At 42.8% G+C, this 16,526-nt stretch overlaps 1 protein-coding gene across 1 annotated transcript; it reads right to left on the bottom strand.

Annotated features, from left to right (window-relative positions):
- LOC5513049 lies at positions 1 to 14,940 on the bottom strand. The gene is made up of 11 exons (XM_048730233.1): positions 13,879 to 14,940; positions 10,144 to 10,238; positions 9,657 to 9,890; positions 9,252 to 9,335; positions 8,461 to 8,820; positions 7,549 to 7,728; positions 3,665 to 4,046; positions 2,688 to 2,719; positions 2,176 to 2,262; positions 1,602 to 1,820; positions 1 to 1,245 (listed from the first exon to the last, which is right to left on the bottom strand). The coding sequence occupies exons 1-11, from the start codon at positions 14,330 to 14,332 to the stop codon at positions 1,060 to 1,062; spliced, it is 2,313 nt and encodes a 770-aa protein (XP_048586190.1). The 5' UTR covers positions 14,333 to 14,940; the 3' UTR covers positions 1 to 1,059.
- Positions 14,941 to 16,526: the final 1,586 nt, after the last annotated feature.

Genomic DNA, 16,526 nt, shown 5'->3' with positions numbered 1-16,526 from the left:
TTTAAATTCTTCCTATCCATCTCTTTAAATTCTTCCCATCCATCTCTTTAAATTCTTCCCTTTATCTCTTAAAATCATCGTTTTATACCATTTTGAAATCAAGTAATTTATTTTCAAGTTTTCGTTAAATTTACTGGTGAACAGTAGGGTACATTTTCGCGTTTAGCACAGTTTAATCATTATCCACACTTTTTTTACACAAAATGTATGTACTCGCTAACAAAAATCATAAAGGACACTTTTAGCAGGACAGGACTAATATGCGTCTGTGGTCTCCCTTGAGTGTTTTTCCACATGACTTTGCTAATCGTAGATGCATCTCTTTTCATACTAAAGTTTCTCCCAGTAATCAAGAACTCAAATTTCCCCCTTAGTCATCTACAGAGGTTATACCCTGAATGAGCGAAACAATCAAGCAATGAGGATTTGTATTTTGCAACTCAAGGTGTCATATCGATAGAAAATCGCCTCAACTAACCTATTCTATCAGACACTCAAGATACCAGCGAACGATCTCAGGGCAGGCGGTGGGGCACTGGGGGCACGAACCCCCCCCCCCATATTTTTTTAAAAAATATAAGGAAATGACCAGTAGAGGCGTGGCTATTCCCCCCCCCCCCCCAATGTTTTGTTAATGCTTCTATTAATGCTACTGATGCGTGCCCCTCCCCCCCCCCCCCCCCTCAAATAATTCGAGGCCTGCTTCGGCTATGTAAAAGGCTACGACTAAACGAATCACTGAGAACGAAAAGCAGCGAAGCCTTTGCGAGTCTCAAACAAAACACAATTCGATTCTATGCAGGAAGGGGCAGATCAACGATTTCTCGAAGGAAATTGGGCACCATACCGAAAAGGGGGGGGGGGGGGGGGGGTTAGAGGGGATCCTCATTTGCGCTACGTTCGTTTCTTGTCAAACTATACCCCGGAAAACAGTGGGGATGAAGCAGGGCATTGTGATGATTTACAAATTGGTGCGATGCACTGATGCAATGTGTCGGACATGTCGGATTTACCCATCTGCGCTTTGTCGAGAGTCACAGCTCTCTTGGTAGTGAGCCTTCACGACACCAGCGGACACACCCAGTAGTGCACGTAACAATGCATCTTCCCAGCAGGCACGAATAAGGAAGAGCTTCCCTTGCACTCGCACTTGTAGGAACGTGGAAACCTGCCGAGCTGTATGCTTGTCAGGACGTACTGGGCGGCCCCGTCAGTCGAGCACGTGGCGCCAACTATTCTCATGCCCTGCAGAAGACATAGAAGTATAATTATGGATTTGAAAAGCGCTAAAAGGGATTGCCAATCAAAAGAAAAAAGAAAAATAAGCCCTTTCTGACAAAAAAAGAACTTCCTGGGCCATTCGAAAGCGTTTAATAATAAGTTGCTTTCTGTTGTTATTTTGCCGCTTAAATCTGGAGCAAACACAAGTTTGCCACCAAAAAGTCGTGTGATCTGTTATTTCAAGTCGAAAAGCATGCCATATTTTCTGGCAAAGGCAAAAGGAAAGTCAGTAGTTAGACTTTAGTCCGACATTATGGAGGAGGAAAATGATTGACTACTTTTTCAAAATAGCAAGAAAAAAAAGGTTGTGTTGGACTCACCGCTGGTTCTCCTATGCTGACAAAATCAGTAGCACTGACAGTGTGTCTAGTCCCCGGTCCTTTGGCAACCTTGTACTGGCACATAGTCATGTTACCACTCCCCCGCGGTCCCAATGGGCCGACTGGGCCTTGGGTTCCATTGTATCCCGGCGGCCCTCGCGGCCCTGCTATGGTTTTGGAGTTGTTTAGGCCGATAAGTACTTGATTGATCTCCAAGATCTGATAACAGAAAAAATGGGCTACGTGATGGGATATACAAGCAACTAGAAGTACACAAAGAGAGACGTCAAGAACAATATTTGTTGAGAAGGCTTCCAAGTTTTGTTTGTTTTTATTTCATACCCTAAAAAGTACATCTTAAAAGACTAAAAGAAGCATTAAGATAAAAATAATTGAAAAAACCCATTTTAAAATTCATTTTAAACCCCAACGGATACGAAGAGCATTCCCTTACCCAAACTAGCGGAGTACCCCCACCCCTCCCCTGATGGTGTAATATTCACCTCCTTTTTGCATATCTCCCGTTCCTCTTTGAGTCTCTTTCCCCACCCTCCCCTAATGGTGTAATACTTACTTGGTTCTGGTATATCTTCTGTTCCTCCTTGAGTCTCTTTAGCTCTTTATTTGTTTTGTTCAAAGAAGTCCGCAAGTTGATCACATTCTGTGACAACAGAGGGAAATCAAGAAATAGGAAAACGATGATTAATTTGATACATATTTTTGAGGTTCTTGCAGATATTTTTAGCGTGGAAGGTGATTCGGTGATTGACACCACTTGGTGCTGTTGAGAAGCCATTACAAAGTTGACAGGTTTAAATGATGAATTGACAAATTTAATCTGTATGCCCCCCCCCCCATGCACGAGAGAAGCAATAAGAACATGGAGAAGACGAAGAAATATAAGAAAAAGAAGCATGGAAAAGAGAAAGAAGAAAAAAAAAAGATGGAATAAAGGAAGAAGGGATAAGAAGATTGAATGATGAGAAAGTGGAACAATATTCAAAATATGGCCTCATACAGTGTCGAGAGATCTTCAAACGTTTCACTACATTCCAAAGTGTCTGTATTTTCTCCTTCCTGTCTTACCAGTTGCTCATCAGAGGAGAGGTCTGCTTGATCTGAAAACCAAATAATAGTATGAAAGCAGCTATTTACCTTACGATACCAGGCACACAGAGATAGCTGACAGAACAGGGTTATATTTTTATCAGAAATGGAAGATTTTCAATGGTCTGGTATTATTTAGACCTTTGAATCTAAATGTTCGATATCGAGATTGCGCTCAAAATAAAAGGACGAGACATGACTGAAAGCTTTGATCAAGTGTTGCTAAATTTAGCTTTACGCGACAACTGCAATGCCGTAAACATGATTGGGTCTCTTTTGACAGGAATGTGCTTGTTTGTATCTAAGTTGTGAGCTGTGAAAAATGGAGAAAGCAGAAGGGCTTTAGAGGCTTTCCCCTCTGTAGGCAGAGTTGCACAGAGACTCGTCAATCTCTCTTGTGCTTGCTGTATCTGAGCGCCGGTGTATAGAGTCTCGGGGGTCTCGGGTACCCACGTTTTGCCCTTGTATGACACATTTCACCGTAACTTGATGTTATGATTGTTTAGAAGTCCCGGATTAGAGATCATGGAAGGTGGGTACTCATCTCCCTCCTCTGGCCCTCCCCCACCCCCACCCCCTCTCCCCTCCTGATCCCGAACACCCCAGATTTATTTTATCAGCTGTGACTCTATACACTATAAGTATTTAAATCATGATATAGTTCTTGTTTTTCCTGTATGTATGTGATTTTGAATATTATTTGGCATACTATGTTCATTAATGCGCCGTTGGAAAATAACTAAAAATCCTGAGGGCTAACGTTATAATCAATACATCATTTAAATATTTGTCTATTCCTGGTTACATATCAACTCGTCTTCATAATCCCAATCAAAGCGCATTCGAATCTAAGACGAGCGAACAGAAAGCATAGTGTCAAGAATCGAACTATAAACTGATAAACAATTATTGTACAGTAAAAACTCTTGGATGTGTAACTCACGTATTCGCAGTACCTTTATAGCTGGACGCGCGGCTCTCGATAACTCCGAAGATCATGAGTAGATTAAGTGCCAGGCTCACCACTACCATCAGCCAAACCAGAGCCAGGCAAAAGGCCTGTACGTTACATGGCCGAGACTCGCTCTTTATCTCCGCAAATGCCTCCTTACGAACAAGCAGCTCGTTAGAGGGGCTAGTGGAAAGGCGAACTTCAGACGGAGTGGCTTTGCCATCATTAGTCTCTAATGGGCTGCCTTCATCGTTAAGCTGTTCCAGAGTGATTTCACTTTCTTTTTGCGTTCGTTTGTGCTGTCTAGCGTGAACTGGGCCAACACGCGGTGAATTTAAAGACATTTTTCTTGCGTTATCCTGACCTGTATAGTTCTTGTTAATAAGCTCTCACCATTCGGCGTACGTGTCCCTGTATTTGTTACCTCGCATATTTGTGGATGGGGTCTGTAGTGGTTTTTCGATTATTGGTAATCAGATCCCTTTCCTTTCTTTCTAAACAATGGCTGACATTAGTGATGTTAGGTTCGTCGAGTGCGCAAAGGGCACTAGTTCACCCTTACATTGGCTTTTATATATGTGGGAGATGCCAGTTTGTTGATATAAGCCCAGACGTGAATGCTTTAAGCGTGCTGAAAGCACAAAAGATTGGACGTTATTTATCGGGACCTTACTGGCATTTTGGCGTAGACCACATCCTCATCACAAGTTTGTCCACCATTATGTCTTTTAATTTAACGAAATTGCTATAACATTACAAATCAAGCCGGGCGCAACCACTCTCTATCGACTATCTATTGTCAATCCTGACATTATTATTCCAACACAAAGGAGCAAATAGGGGTTATTTAGTATTTGCTTAGCGATTACCATCTGTAAACAACACCGGGTAATATAGAAACCCCAATTAAGCGCCTGAAAACAGCCCTGTCCTAGTTTACAAAGAGGGTCCGCGAGTGTAGACCATACCCCTGTGTTGTGGAATTCACAAATAGAGCTTATCGTGCCTCGAGCCGGCGGCCTTGGGTTCTACGTCTGCATCTGTCTGTCTGAGAGCGGGTCAAACTTTTATTGGAATTACCGTAATCAATTAGCGAGTGTTTGTCTGATGATTGTTAGGAAGGACGTGTTAATTTAGATTCCGACCCTATATAATGCTGTCATTATCCCACTTTAAACGCATCGGCCAAAACCTGCCAAGTATAATCCTTCTTCATACAACGTGAATTGTCACGTGATTAAGCATATATGCAGATCCTACAATAGCTGCTCATGATTGGTCAATATTACACCGCGTTACTGAGACATCAAAGCTCGTATCCCCATCTTCGAGTCGTATTCTTGGTTAGTGATGATCTCGATTTTTCAGCCTTACCCATCTTCCCCTCACTTGCCTTTTATCTGCTTCTGCGTGTGAAAAGCCCTGTACACTCTGACTCACCGCATGTTGATCACACACGCTGCTTCTCATCTAGCCTTGCTTATGTTTGATCAGCGACATCATGTCACATCAAATGTCACAAAAAAATTGGCGATATGTTCCGTGCGCGCGCATGTGTGCTTGCGCAAATCACGTCACAGAACGACCATCAATAAAAGTGTTTATCGAGAGTTTCTCGGCCATGTCTAACTTGGTTCTTGAGAAAAGCCAGAATTTATATCTCAATAAAGACCCGCGGCTCTTCTTTGCGCAACAACTTGCAACAAATGCTTTGGAGCGTGACAGGTTATGGCGCAACATCCATGCATAACTCGCTACGCAACAATAATTCGCGACAAGTTGAGGGATTTTGTGCTTCGTATTTCGCCACAGCACAACATTTGCGAGCATAGCAAAATATGTAACGAGAGAGCGTCTAAACCTATTGTGCGAAAATGTGACCAATGGCCTATTGGCAGGGTCCAGAAGGAGAAAAACCGGACTTCGGAATTGGGAATTTGGATTACCGGAACGGGACTCGCTATTAGGGACCTTTCAAGATCGGCGAGCGCATTCACGAACTGCTATAAAAAGCGCTCTCGTCCGCAACGGCAAATCTAGAACGCATTGTCCTATTTTCATGTTGTACTCGCGCAGTCAGGAACGTTAACGGTCCGTTTTTGAATATGCGCGAGGTCTCGATTCGATTGCGCGCGCACGCTATTTTTTGCCGGCGTTCCGTCCTGAAGAGGACGTGAAAAAACATTAAGGGTGTACTGAAATCTGTTGCTAAGGAAAATTTAATATAGCATAAAAGCCTTGTAGAAAGTCATAAGGGTTTAATATTTGACAAGTTGACCACCACAAGTGTGCTGACGATTATGATGACGTTACCCCGTGACGTCATAATGTGACGTCATAGATACAGATAAAAGCAAATATTTCAAGTAAATTGCTCGAAAACGAATATTGAATACGTTTTATGAATGTTGAGGGATGGGTGCATTAAGCCAAGCATGCGTTTTAGAAATGATTGAGAGATGATTGAGCCCGCGCGTGCTCATTCGGTCTGCTCAGACACACTGATATCTCACATGATGAAATTTTTTATAAAGTTTAAAAACAAATTCCAATAGTGTTTCGTGGTATTTACACTTCAAAGGAACGATATCCGTCATGTCATGATGAAAATGGAAAAAGTATTTTAAAATTCTGATACAGCGCGCGCTACTTTGAAATAAGATTTTCAATGCGTGCGCGAGCGTTCGGTGTTTGCAGCACGCGCAGGTAGTGAAAATTGAAAACTTTGGCTTCAAAAAGGTTGGCTTTACTAAATCTTCTTTTTTGCAAAATATGGGAACTATCATCACCCGAAAAGGCTGAGATCAACTTAAAGTCAATTTTTGGGAACTTGAAACGCATATTTTTGCTTCTTTTACTTCAGGAAAGCTTGGAATGACGAATTCCGTGTCATGTATATGCGCGCGCTCAACGCCATCAGCGTAGCAACGTCGTTACTGAGCAACACTAATGTCAGTACACCCTTAAAACCCGTCCTGGAAGAGGACGCTACCCCGGCAAGAAAAGCGTGCGCGCGCAATCGAACGTGCGCGAGGCGGCGTCTTTTTGCCGGCGTCGTGGATCTAAATCAGCCTATTATTTGAGGCCGGGGAATGGGACTTAAGATTACTGGAAACGATATTTTACTGGCTGAAGGACCGGAACAGGATAGGGATTCTCAGTAAACAGCATACTTTGTGTAACTCCTTTGGAAATCAATAAACAGTGTCTTCCTCTGGGATCCAGATGGGCGTGACCCCTGGGAATCCTATTTATAGGGGGTAGAGGGGAGGGGTTGACCGGGTATATTAAAAATGGAATAGTCAAATAGTACAATTTGTGGCTACTGCTATTACTACACCAACAGAAAAACATCAAACCAATGTTGCATTAATTATTTAATATTCAAGAAAATGTTAAATCGAGTACTTTTTCCCATTAGTATTGTAGCTAACAGTATTAGAGGGGGAGGGGGAGGGCGAGAGAGTGGGTGCTCAGATACCGAGTACCCAACAATTCATCAATTTAGTTGAAATCATATATAAGTATCGTCAGAAATAAAGTCTTTTGTTTTGTATGTACGATAATTATTATTTGCCACTCCAGAATTAACAAGAAATGCGTGGAAATAAGGATAGATTTTCCTTTTTCTATTTTATCATGTTAATATTTGGTTTAAACTTTTCATTCTAAGTAATAGAAAAAAGAGTAAATATTTAAATATGTACATCTAAAATTTACACTAAAAATTCAATAACTAAATTTGCCTCTACCCTAATATTCTTTATTTTCTGTTCATATATTTGCGTCATTATATCTGCTTGTCTATCCGTCCTTTGTCCGCTAGTTTGGGTCTGTCTGTCTGTATTTCCGGCTGTCTGTCTGTCCATCTATCTGTCATCAAGTCACACGGGGGCATTCCCAGTAGTGAAGCTGGCATTTCATCAGACCAGAGCAGAAGAAGTGACTTGCCTGCCCTCGACACTTGCAGTTGAAGTAATTCTTCCCCGACTGGGCGTGTAGGCCACTCAGCATTATGGTCTCGGCAGCGCAGTTTGACGTGCAGGAAGCGCCAATCACTACTTTATCCTGATAATTAACAATAATGAGATCTCGTTAGAGTAGAGAAACAACCGAGTTTCTTGACGCACGTACAGCAAATTACATCTTCCTGTTTGAAGTGTCTGGGCTCGCTCAAACTTCAAACTCGGTTCGACCGTTACGTAACATACATCTTTAAAAAGAACGTTGTAAGTGCAAATGGCAAATAGCGATTGACAAATGGCAGTTCTACGACCGAAAGGACCCATGAATCCCAAAATATTTACTCCAAATTCAAAAACATATAGATAAAACATCGCTTAAGTTTATTTACCATCTTTATTTTTACAAATAATCAATACCCATCATACCCTTTCGGCCGTAGAACTGCCGTTTGGCATTTGCCATTCGCCATTTGCACGACAACGTTAATTGAAATAGGTGTATGATACAAGCGCAAAGGAAAGTTAGAATGTTCACATGTGCTACCAAGTGGAACATGCGCGCACTAGGCGGAGCATGTGATTATTATATAACCCTTCTCCACTCACAAAGAATCCAAATATCATGCCTTAACCAGTCATAGGTATTAAATGGAAAAAGCATATTTGAAGATTCCTTAATAATAAATGACCAACTTTTAGCTGGAAAGGGTGGGTTCGCGCGCACCCTGCGCACCCCCTGTGTACGCGACTGCTTATGTCCTTATAAAAGGCTGGAAGTCTTATCATCTACAGCGCATTAGCCTGAAAAGCAGGAACTAATCAGTCTGCAACTTACAGTTGGTATTAGTAGCGCTGCGTTGTTATCCGCGCCGTTTCCCGGCCTCACTCCAGTGCTATCCACAGTCTTATGCACACACTGAGTCAAGTCCCCGGTACCGGATGGCCCTGGGGGTCCCTGATTACCCCGGGGCCCGCCTGGCCCGGCAGGTCCCGTATCCCCTTTAGGACCCGGTGGCCCTTGAGGCCCCTGTTGGCCCGCCGTTCCGTTATGTCCCCTCGGGCCCATAAATCCTTGGGGTCCCTTAGTCCCGGGAGGCCCTTGCTGTCCCTGGGGACCAGAAGGACCCGGTGGACCTCGTGAGCCGTTATATCCTCTTGGGCCGGTTGAACCTGATGCTTGTGATAATCTCTGTACCTGTTTGGGGACATAGATCAAATTAGTTCCTTGCTGACTATAGAACCTACTTCAAGGCCGTAGCAGGGGGTGGGGCACTGGGGGCACGTACCCCCAATATTTTCAAAGATTACAAGGAAATGAGCAGGAAGGGCGTGGGTGTGGCCCAAATACGTTCTCAATGTTTCTTTATTGAACTCCCACAATATTTAAAGGCCTACTACGGCACTGTAGTTGTTGGCGTTATTCGGTGATTTAAAAGAGACGCGAGAATCCCTCTCCCAAGCTCTCGCGATACCAGAGCAATGTAAGATGGCGGTCGTGATTAACGCATTAGTTCTCTAGCATCATCTAAAAAGCACCAAGAAAAACGTCTATCAAAAAGCAATAATCTCGAAAGCTTAGCTACTTAAATGAGTTATGTGGTGTTCTCGGGCCCAGTCCTCACTCACCTGTTGCTCCAAAGCAAGAAGCTGCGTCTTGGTGTTGTTGTCCGCTGACCATAAAAGGCGCAGTTGTTGTGATGTATAATCCACCTGGCGAACCAAAAGACAAATGTGCAAGGGTTTACCAAAGCCCAACACTTTTTCCTCAACACTTCAGCTTTCTTAGTTGAACATTTTTTGTCAATATTAACCGCCGTGCCGTTTTTAAATTCATCTTGGCTTGAAATCAAAGCTAGATAAGCGAACCTCAAGCTATCATACCTCAAATCGCCCCTTCCCCCGCAATTCTACCGACCTATTGCTCTCCTCATTTCCTCTCTTTCCTCCTTTAGTTACCCTCTATCATTTCAAACCACATCCGCAACCCAACCTGTTCACTACCCCCCTTGCTATTTCCTAGTTGCTGTTCACCTGTGGCAGTGTAGTCGGTTCGTCCAGGTACCTCGTGGGCGAGGTGGTGTTTTCCAGGATTCCTGGCTTTGTTGTGGTCACGTTATTCTCGGCCTCTGGCCGAATTGTCGTGCTCTTTGTGCTTGATTCAGGAGTAGCCTGCGTAGGCCTTGTCACTTGCAATAATTCCTTTAACTCTGTGCGAGTTGCGTTCAGTGCAGCCCAAAGCTGCTCTACAGCAGGATGCTGGAAAGCCTGAAAAACATATCACGCTGTCACGACACTGTCACAAGCTTTCACGGTGTTGTCACACGCTTTCACGGTGTTGTCACGCGGTCACGGTGTTGTCACGCTTTTACAGAAATGTTTGGCGCTGTCATGGTATCGTCACGCTGTCACGGCATTGTCACGCTGTAACGGTATTGTTACGCTGTCATGTCACGACATGTCACGTCGTCCACACCGCAGTGAAAGGGGTCACATGATTGACGGCAAAGACGTAACTTACTATTCTATCAGTCAGCTCTGTCATGTTCTTGTCCATTTCTTGGACGCGTCTTTGTAGTTCTGATACCCCGTATGTAGCTTGCGATGATCTCGAGCCTAGAATTTAAGCCGAAGCCAAAATCATAAAGACCATCACAATCACCATCACCACAATAACCATCACCATCATAATCATCATTCTACTCTATTACCACTATCCACATGACTCGTCAGAGTTCGAGGTAGCGGGTTTCTACTGTATTAACTTATAAAATCACCATCACCATCACCCACCGTCACCATCACCATCACCCACCGTCACCATCACCATCACCCACCGTCACCATCACCATCACCCACCGTCACCATCACCATCACCCACCGTCACCATCACCATCACCCACCGTCACCATCACCATCACCCACCGTCACCATCACCATCACCACACCACCATCACCATCACCCACCGTCACCATCACCATCACCGTCACCGTCACCATCACCACACCACCATCACCATCACCCACCGTCACCATCACCATCACCGTCACCGTCACCATCACCATCACCATCATCCACCATCACCACACTAACTAGCACCCTGAGTGAAGAAGACTTATTTCTGTGCCTGTCTTTACGACTCTTTGTCATTACATCAGCAACAAAACGGTTACTTATAAATATATCTTATCTAGCACAGTAAAGAAAATAAAGATAAGACGAAAAACACACCACTCATATGAAACTAATAGCCCAAGTAAATGTTGAAGTAAGACGAAGATATTAGAACCTTCATCAAAATGCTAGCTTTAAACTCATCCAACTTGACATTTAGCCTCTTTATCGGGATAACTGTCGCTTCTCGAGAATGTTGATATGATTTAGATACTATTTTCACATGTACCAGACCGCGTACATGCCGGGTTGCTATGGTAACCAATGGGGTTTAGACGACTCTCGGAAACCCAGTGGCTGACCTTAAGTGGGAGTCTAGTCTATCTGGGCGGCCACCCCAGGGATGCATAGGATTCACATATTTTAATGGTGAGATGATTAATAACTTTTAGATGGCGTTAAATTTCTTAGATGCCACTATTCCTAGTATACCTGGTATTAAAACATTACATACAATATTGCTTTGCGGATCTTTTTTTCAACAAAGCGAACAAGGATAATCATGCATACCCATAAACCGCAAAAGCCATCATATTTACATCCAACAGAATTAAAACTCTCTTAAAGCTGCAATCACACCAGTTTACTTCCGGCCGGCCGGAACGTCAACCGACCGGAAAATTCGGTATACTTTACGATCAATGCTGCCGCAAAATGTCACATTATACAAAATGTCTCATTGGTCGCCTGTATGGTTGTCATACATGAAAAATTTGTCGCTCTCAACAGTAAACCTGTTCACTTTTATTTTAATTTAATTGTCACCAATTTCGTTCTTAGATGCAATAAAGGTTGTTTGGTCGCTTTATGGAGGTGATAGCAACAGTGAATAATATATATTTGGGTTTAAAGCCGCATTGTCACCAGTTTACTTCCGGAGGTCCGACGGAAACCCCAACCGTTAAAAGACAAAAGAATCCATTAGAATCCAAGATATTTAACAGGCCATCCGCTCTAAATTATCAATCACATCCTCAAAGAAACCTCCAATAGACACACTGCTTTCAATATTTTAAAATATTTTTCGCGTTTTCCGTTAAAAATCATCGGAGAATGTTACGTAATCGACCAGAAGCAAACTGGTGATTGACAATGCAGCTTTAATTGATCCCAATTTGATTTGCGCTTAGCAGGTCTAAAATACAGTGTTTGACAATATTTCGAGGACGTATACTGTACAATACAACTTTACTAAATCGAACTCATAAAGGTCTTATGGATAGTGGTAATACAGTAGAAACCCGCTACCTCGAACTCTGACGGGTCTTATGGATAGTGGTAATAGAGTAGAGCCTTATAAAATCGAACTCGAAGGGTTTTATTGATTGCTGTAATACAGTAGAACAAACTCGCTCTCTAAAGGGTCTTATGAATAGTGGTAATATAGTAAAACCTCGCTTATTCGAACTCGAAAGAGTCTCACGGGTAATTGTAATACAGTAGAACCCCGCTAACTCTAACTCTGAAGGGTCTTGTGGATAGTTGTAAAACAGTTACCCTACTAAATACCCTACAAAATTACCCTACTAAATCGAATTCTGACGGGTCTTATGGAAAGTGGTGATAAAGTAAACCCCGCTAACTCGAATTCTGAAAGGTAGACAGAAATAAATTCAAACAAGCTGGATTTTAATATCAATCATAAAAAAAAAACAGTTCTAACAATACGTAAAGCGCCCTATTCAAGAATATTCAACCGCAATCTCTCTATTGTGTTTTGGAATATGTAACATCGAAGGATGACACTTTTTTCCCATTTGAGGCATACTTGAACCCCGATTTCCTGTTTGCACTGCCTGCAAAAGCTTTCGTCAGTTCGTGGGGGCCGACATTTGACATTGGGAAAAAAACGCGTCAATTTCCGATAGGAGGCCTACAACATGTGGTCCGCTCGTTTACTTATTCGCTATTCTGATGTTCTCAAGGTTTTTTTCCTTCTATTTATATTGTCGTTATTGTTATTTTTTAAGGAGTGCGCGCAAAATGTGCCGCTTAAAAATATAAAAAAAAATAAAAACACGAGTAAGCGTATTGTTATCTGTTTGACATAAATGATGTTAAATTTTCTTGAACTCGAAATTTACTTGAACCCAAAAAGCAATCTGGACCGGCAGTACTATTGTCATTCTGGTACTTCTAAGATATAGGGCACACAGTGTCTTACTCTACTGTATGTATGTATTATGTTTAGTCATCAATAACGAGTTATAGTAAAAATTTTTGGCGATTAGAGCCAAATGTGCCCTTGAACCCAGAGGTATTTGCGCACGCGTAGCAAGGTCTAAATCCTTGTAAACGAGCATCGACGGATCATTGCACTGTTATGTCTTATGTAAAGCATGTTTTCCCATCCCGCGCTGTTTTTGCGAAGTATTATTCAGCGGCGGATAGGAATTCAAAAAGCGGGGCCGAAGGAAGGGCTTCAGAAAGGGTGGCCGGATTCATTGTTCTTCCGTGGATTTCCTTATATTTCTTGTTATTTTTAAGCCAAATGTCTGAAAATAGGGGGGGGGGGGGGGGGGGGGGAAGGGCGCCACCCATAGAGCTGCCCCTGTATTTTATCAAACATACATATCTGTCTTTGTGCCGTACATTCCTAGCGCCCGCGGTAATAAACACACAACTCCCCCTAACGAACACCCCAATATTACGAACACTTCGTTATCTAATGCAGAAGAAAAACCTTCTTCCATTCTGAAACACGCAAAAAAAAAAAAGATATCTCTCGCTATTACAGAACATCGCTTAAAAGTAGTTGTACGCATTCTCGTATCAGGTTTAGCTACAGCTTAATCCCTCTGATACGGACGTATCAGAGTTACTTTGCGTGCATAAGGCCATCGATTGCGCAGATAAATCGTAACGCAGAATACGATGTAGGAATTTAAATATATGGTATTACTCTTAATTTGTAACTTTTCCCTGGTTTTCTAAAAAAAAAATTGGATAACGTACAAAGTACATTATCAGGATTATGTTTTAATAGTTTGGAGGCATAAAATTTTTCACGTAAATAAATTCCGGAAGAAATCGGAAGAGGAAAGGTGCAAAATGACAAGTGAAATAAAACGCGTCATGTACCTTGAGTAGTGTGGCAGTTACAAGGGACAACTCCAACGATGCCAAAAAGCATCAATATCGTCAAGACCAGCGCCAGTATCGACACGGTACAGAGAATGAGGACGACGTACAGAAGTGCTTTGCTGGGGCGCCGATACGTATCATGATGCGTAGACGCGCTATCATCGCCACTCTCTGGCGATTCGACCCATCGACAGTCACTACTAGGAGAACTCGGCGCTGACTTGCGCTGCGTCTGTGAGTCTGCAGTTTCTTCTTCGGCTATTCCTGAAAGTCTAGGCTCCTGAGAGAATTCACACAATGAAAGATTTGTTATAACTGTAGCGCGCGCCATTCTCGCTTGTCGTGGTATTTGGAAGTCTGTCTCTCCCGCGTTGTGCATATATGTGTCGGAGTCCGGCGTGATCTTCGTCTTTCTCCAGTCCAATGTTCTTTTCTTATGACCCAAGTTCATTTAAAAGCGGTTTCATATAAAACTTTGTCTCAACTTGCCCTCTGTTGGTTCTCTGTATCAGTGCGCTATTCGATACGATACTCCTCGCGGTGTGTTTGTAGTGGTTGGGTGGGCTCGTTTCATTAATGAACTCGCTGCGTGCGCTCTCAGTATTATTCTCGCGCCTAGTGGCACCACGAGGGCTCGCGCATGCGTAATGTTTATTTACATTAGGCCGGAAATCGAGGAATCGAAGTCTGTGGAATGCCCTGCGTGGGAGAAAGCGAGTCACCAGATTCATCGCGTGATTATCACCGGGTTTTCGTATTAGGTTACATTACGTACCTCTAGGACTCTACCTTTCTATTCTTTAACTAGAAAAGAAAAAAATGGAGGCGTTCCACGCTCCATGAACTTGCTTTCAACGTTTTACGCTTCCGTAAAATGTGACAAATAATGACATCGGTCACGGAAAAGCTTGCGTCGTGTATAGGAATTCCGTTTCTCCATCCTGGTATAGTCGGGAATACCGACACGGACGACGTCGTACATACTTTCTGTTGTGTGCGTACAGTGCGTCCATGCCTAGCCGCACTGTACTGCGTACTATACTAGGCGTGATACCCGCGAATGTGTACAGTGCGTCCATACTAAGCCGCACTCTACTGCCTAACTATACTACGCTCGATACGACTCGCAAATGCGTACAGTGCGTCCATACCTAGCCGCACTCTTCTGCGTTCTATACTAGGCGTGATACCCGCGAATGAGTACAGTGCGTCCATGCCTAGCCTCACTCTACTGCGTTCTATAATAGGCGTGATACCCGCGAATGCGTTCAGTGCGTACATGCTAAGCCGCACTCTACTGCGTACTATACTATGCGTGATACCCGCGAACCACTGAAAAACATTTGAATGCTGAACTCTACAGACATTTAATTAAAACCACTCATACTACACGCATTCACAAAAGGAAAAGTACAAAATGGTGAATGCTTGGCGCGAAAACGCACAAACAATACACACGGTTCTGATTTTAGTGGAGTTGTGGCTCCAAAAACGCCAATAGAGCCTTTAATATACAATAGCTCTGTTGTGCAGTTTTTTTGGGGGGTACTGATATCCCTTTTTAAGTTGTTCAACTTTTCCCTGCAGCAATCGCACTTTTATAGAGATTTTTGTAATATAGGAAGCAGCAGAATCTGCTGGTTATCGAACAAAAGATAGCTGCAATAGTTCGCATGCCTGTGGTTATTTAGGTTTGTAATGCTTCGGGAATGTGTACAGTGTACATAAGCTATCTTTTGCTAAGCAAACTTCTTGAACAAACAGATTTACATAACTTTGCATTTTGTAAACAAAGACAGGAAAGTTTACATTAACTTCTCAAAAGGAAAACAGCAATGGAAAACAGACAAATTATCGGGAACTCAAGCAGTGCAAGCGGTGCTTTTCGAGCACTTGCTAAAGATAGTATGGTTTCCTAAGTAAAGAATAGGTGATTTAAAAAGGAAGGCAAGCACTTGAATGGCTTCTGAAGTTGCCGAAGTTCTAAATGTCTTAATAAGCGGCTTACCAAAAGTTATCAAAATATGTAACACCAAACTACTTAGCGACTTTAATTCATTTGGTATTCCTTGAACATATATTGATACGTGGGTGACCTTCGTTTTGGTAAAAGTTGAACAGAAACAACACATAGAACAACACAATCAAGATAAAAACTTGGGATTTTTTTTCGCTCAATTCGATCTCTAAGGTCAGACTGCGGTTGTTAAGCTGCTGAATTCCGTGCCGGCGACCAAAGGTCCCAAAGGGTGAAGAGCTTGCAAAGACGGTTGTCACGCACACAAAAGGCCTAGTAAACATCGTACATTCTGGTGGCCCGAAGCGTCGACCTCACTTTGAAGAGACACGAACATTTTCCACGCACAACATTTTGCTTTCTAAGAACGCGTCCACCGCAATACAAATGCGGTAGTTATCTAATTTAAGATATTTGGTCGGATGGTCCAGCAAATTTGGAATCACTCGCAGTATACCAAGTGTCCGTGCACATTCTAGCTGCCCTTGCATTGCATAATTTGTGACTAAACGAGTGAGTGCATCACCGCTAACTATTGGTTTTAATTTGTTTTTATTACTCGCTGCTCGAAATGCTCGCTGCATGCAGTCTACAAAAAGTCAAAGCGTGCGTGCACCAAAAAATAAAG

This window comes from Nematostella vectensis, chromosome 7 (assembly GCF_932526225.1).
Source record: "Nematostella vectensis chromosome 7, jaNemVect1.1, whole genome shotgun sequence".
NCBI lineage: Eukaryota > Metazoa > Cnidaria > Anthozoa > Actiniaria > Edwardsiidae > Nematostella > Nematostella vectensis.
Note: the sequence above shows the minus strand (reverse complement) of the source record. Positions and strands in the feature narration are given on the sequence as shown.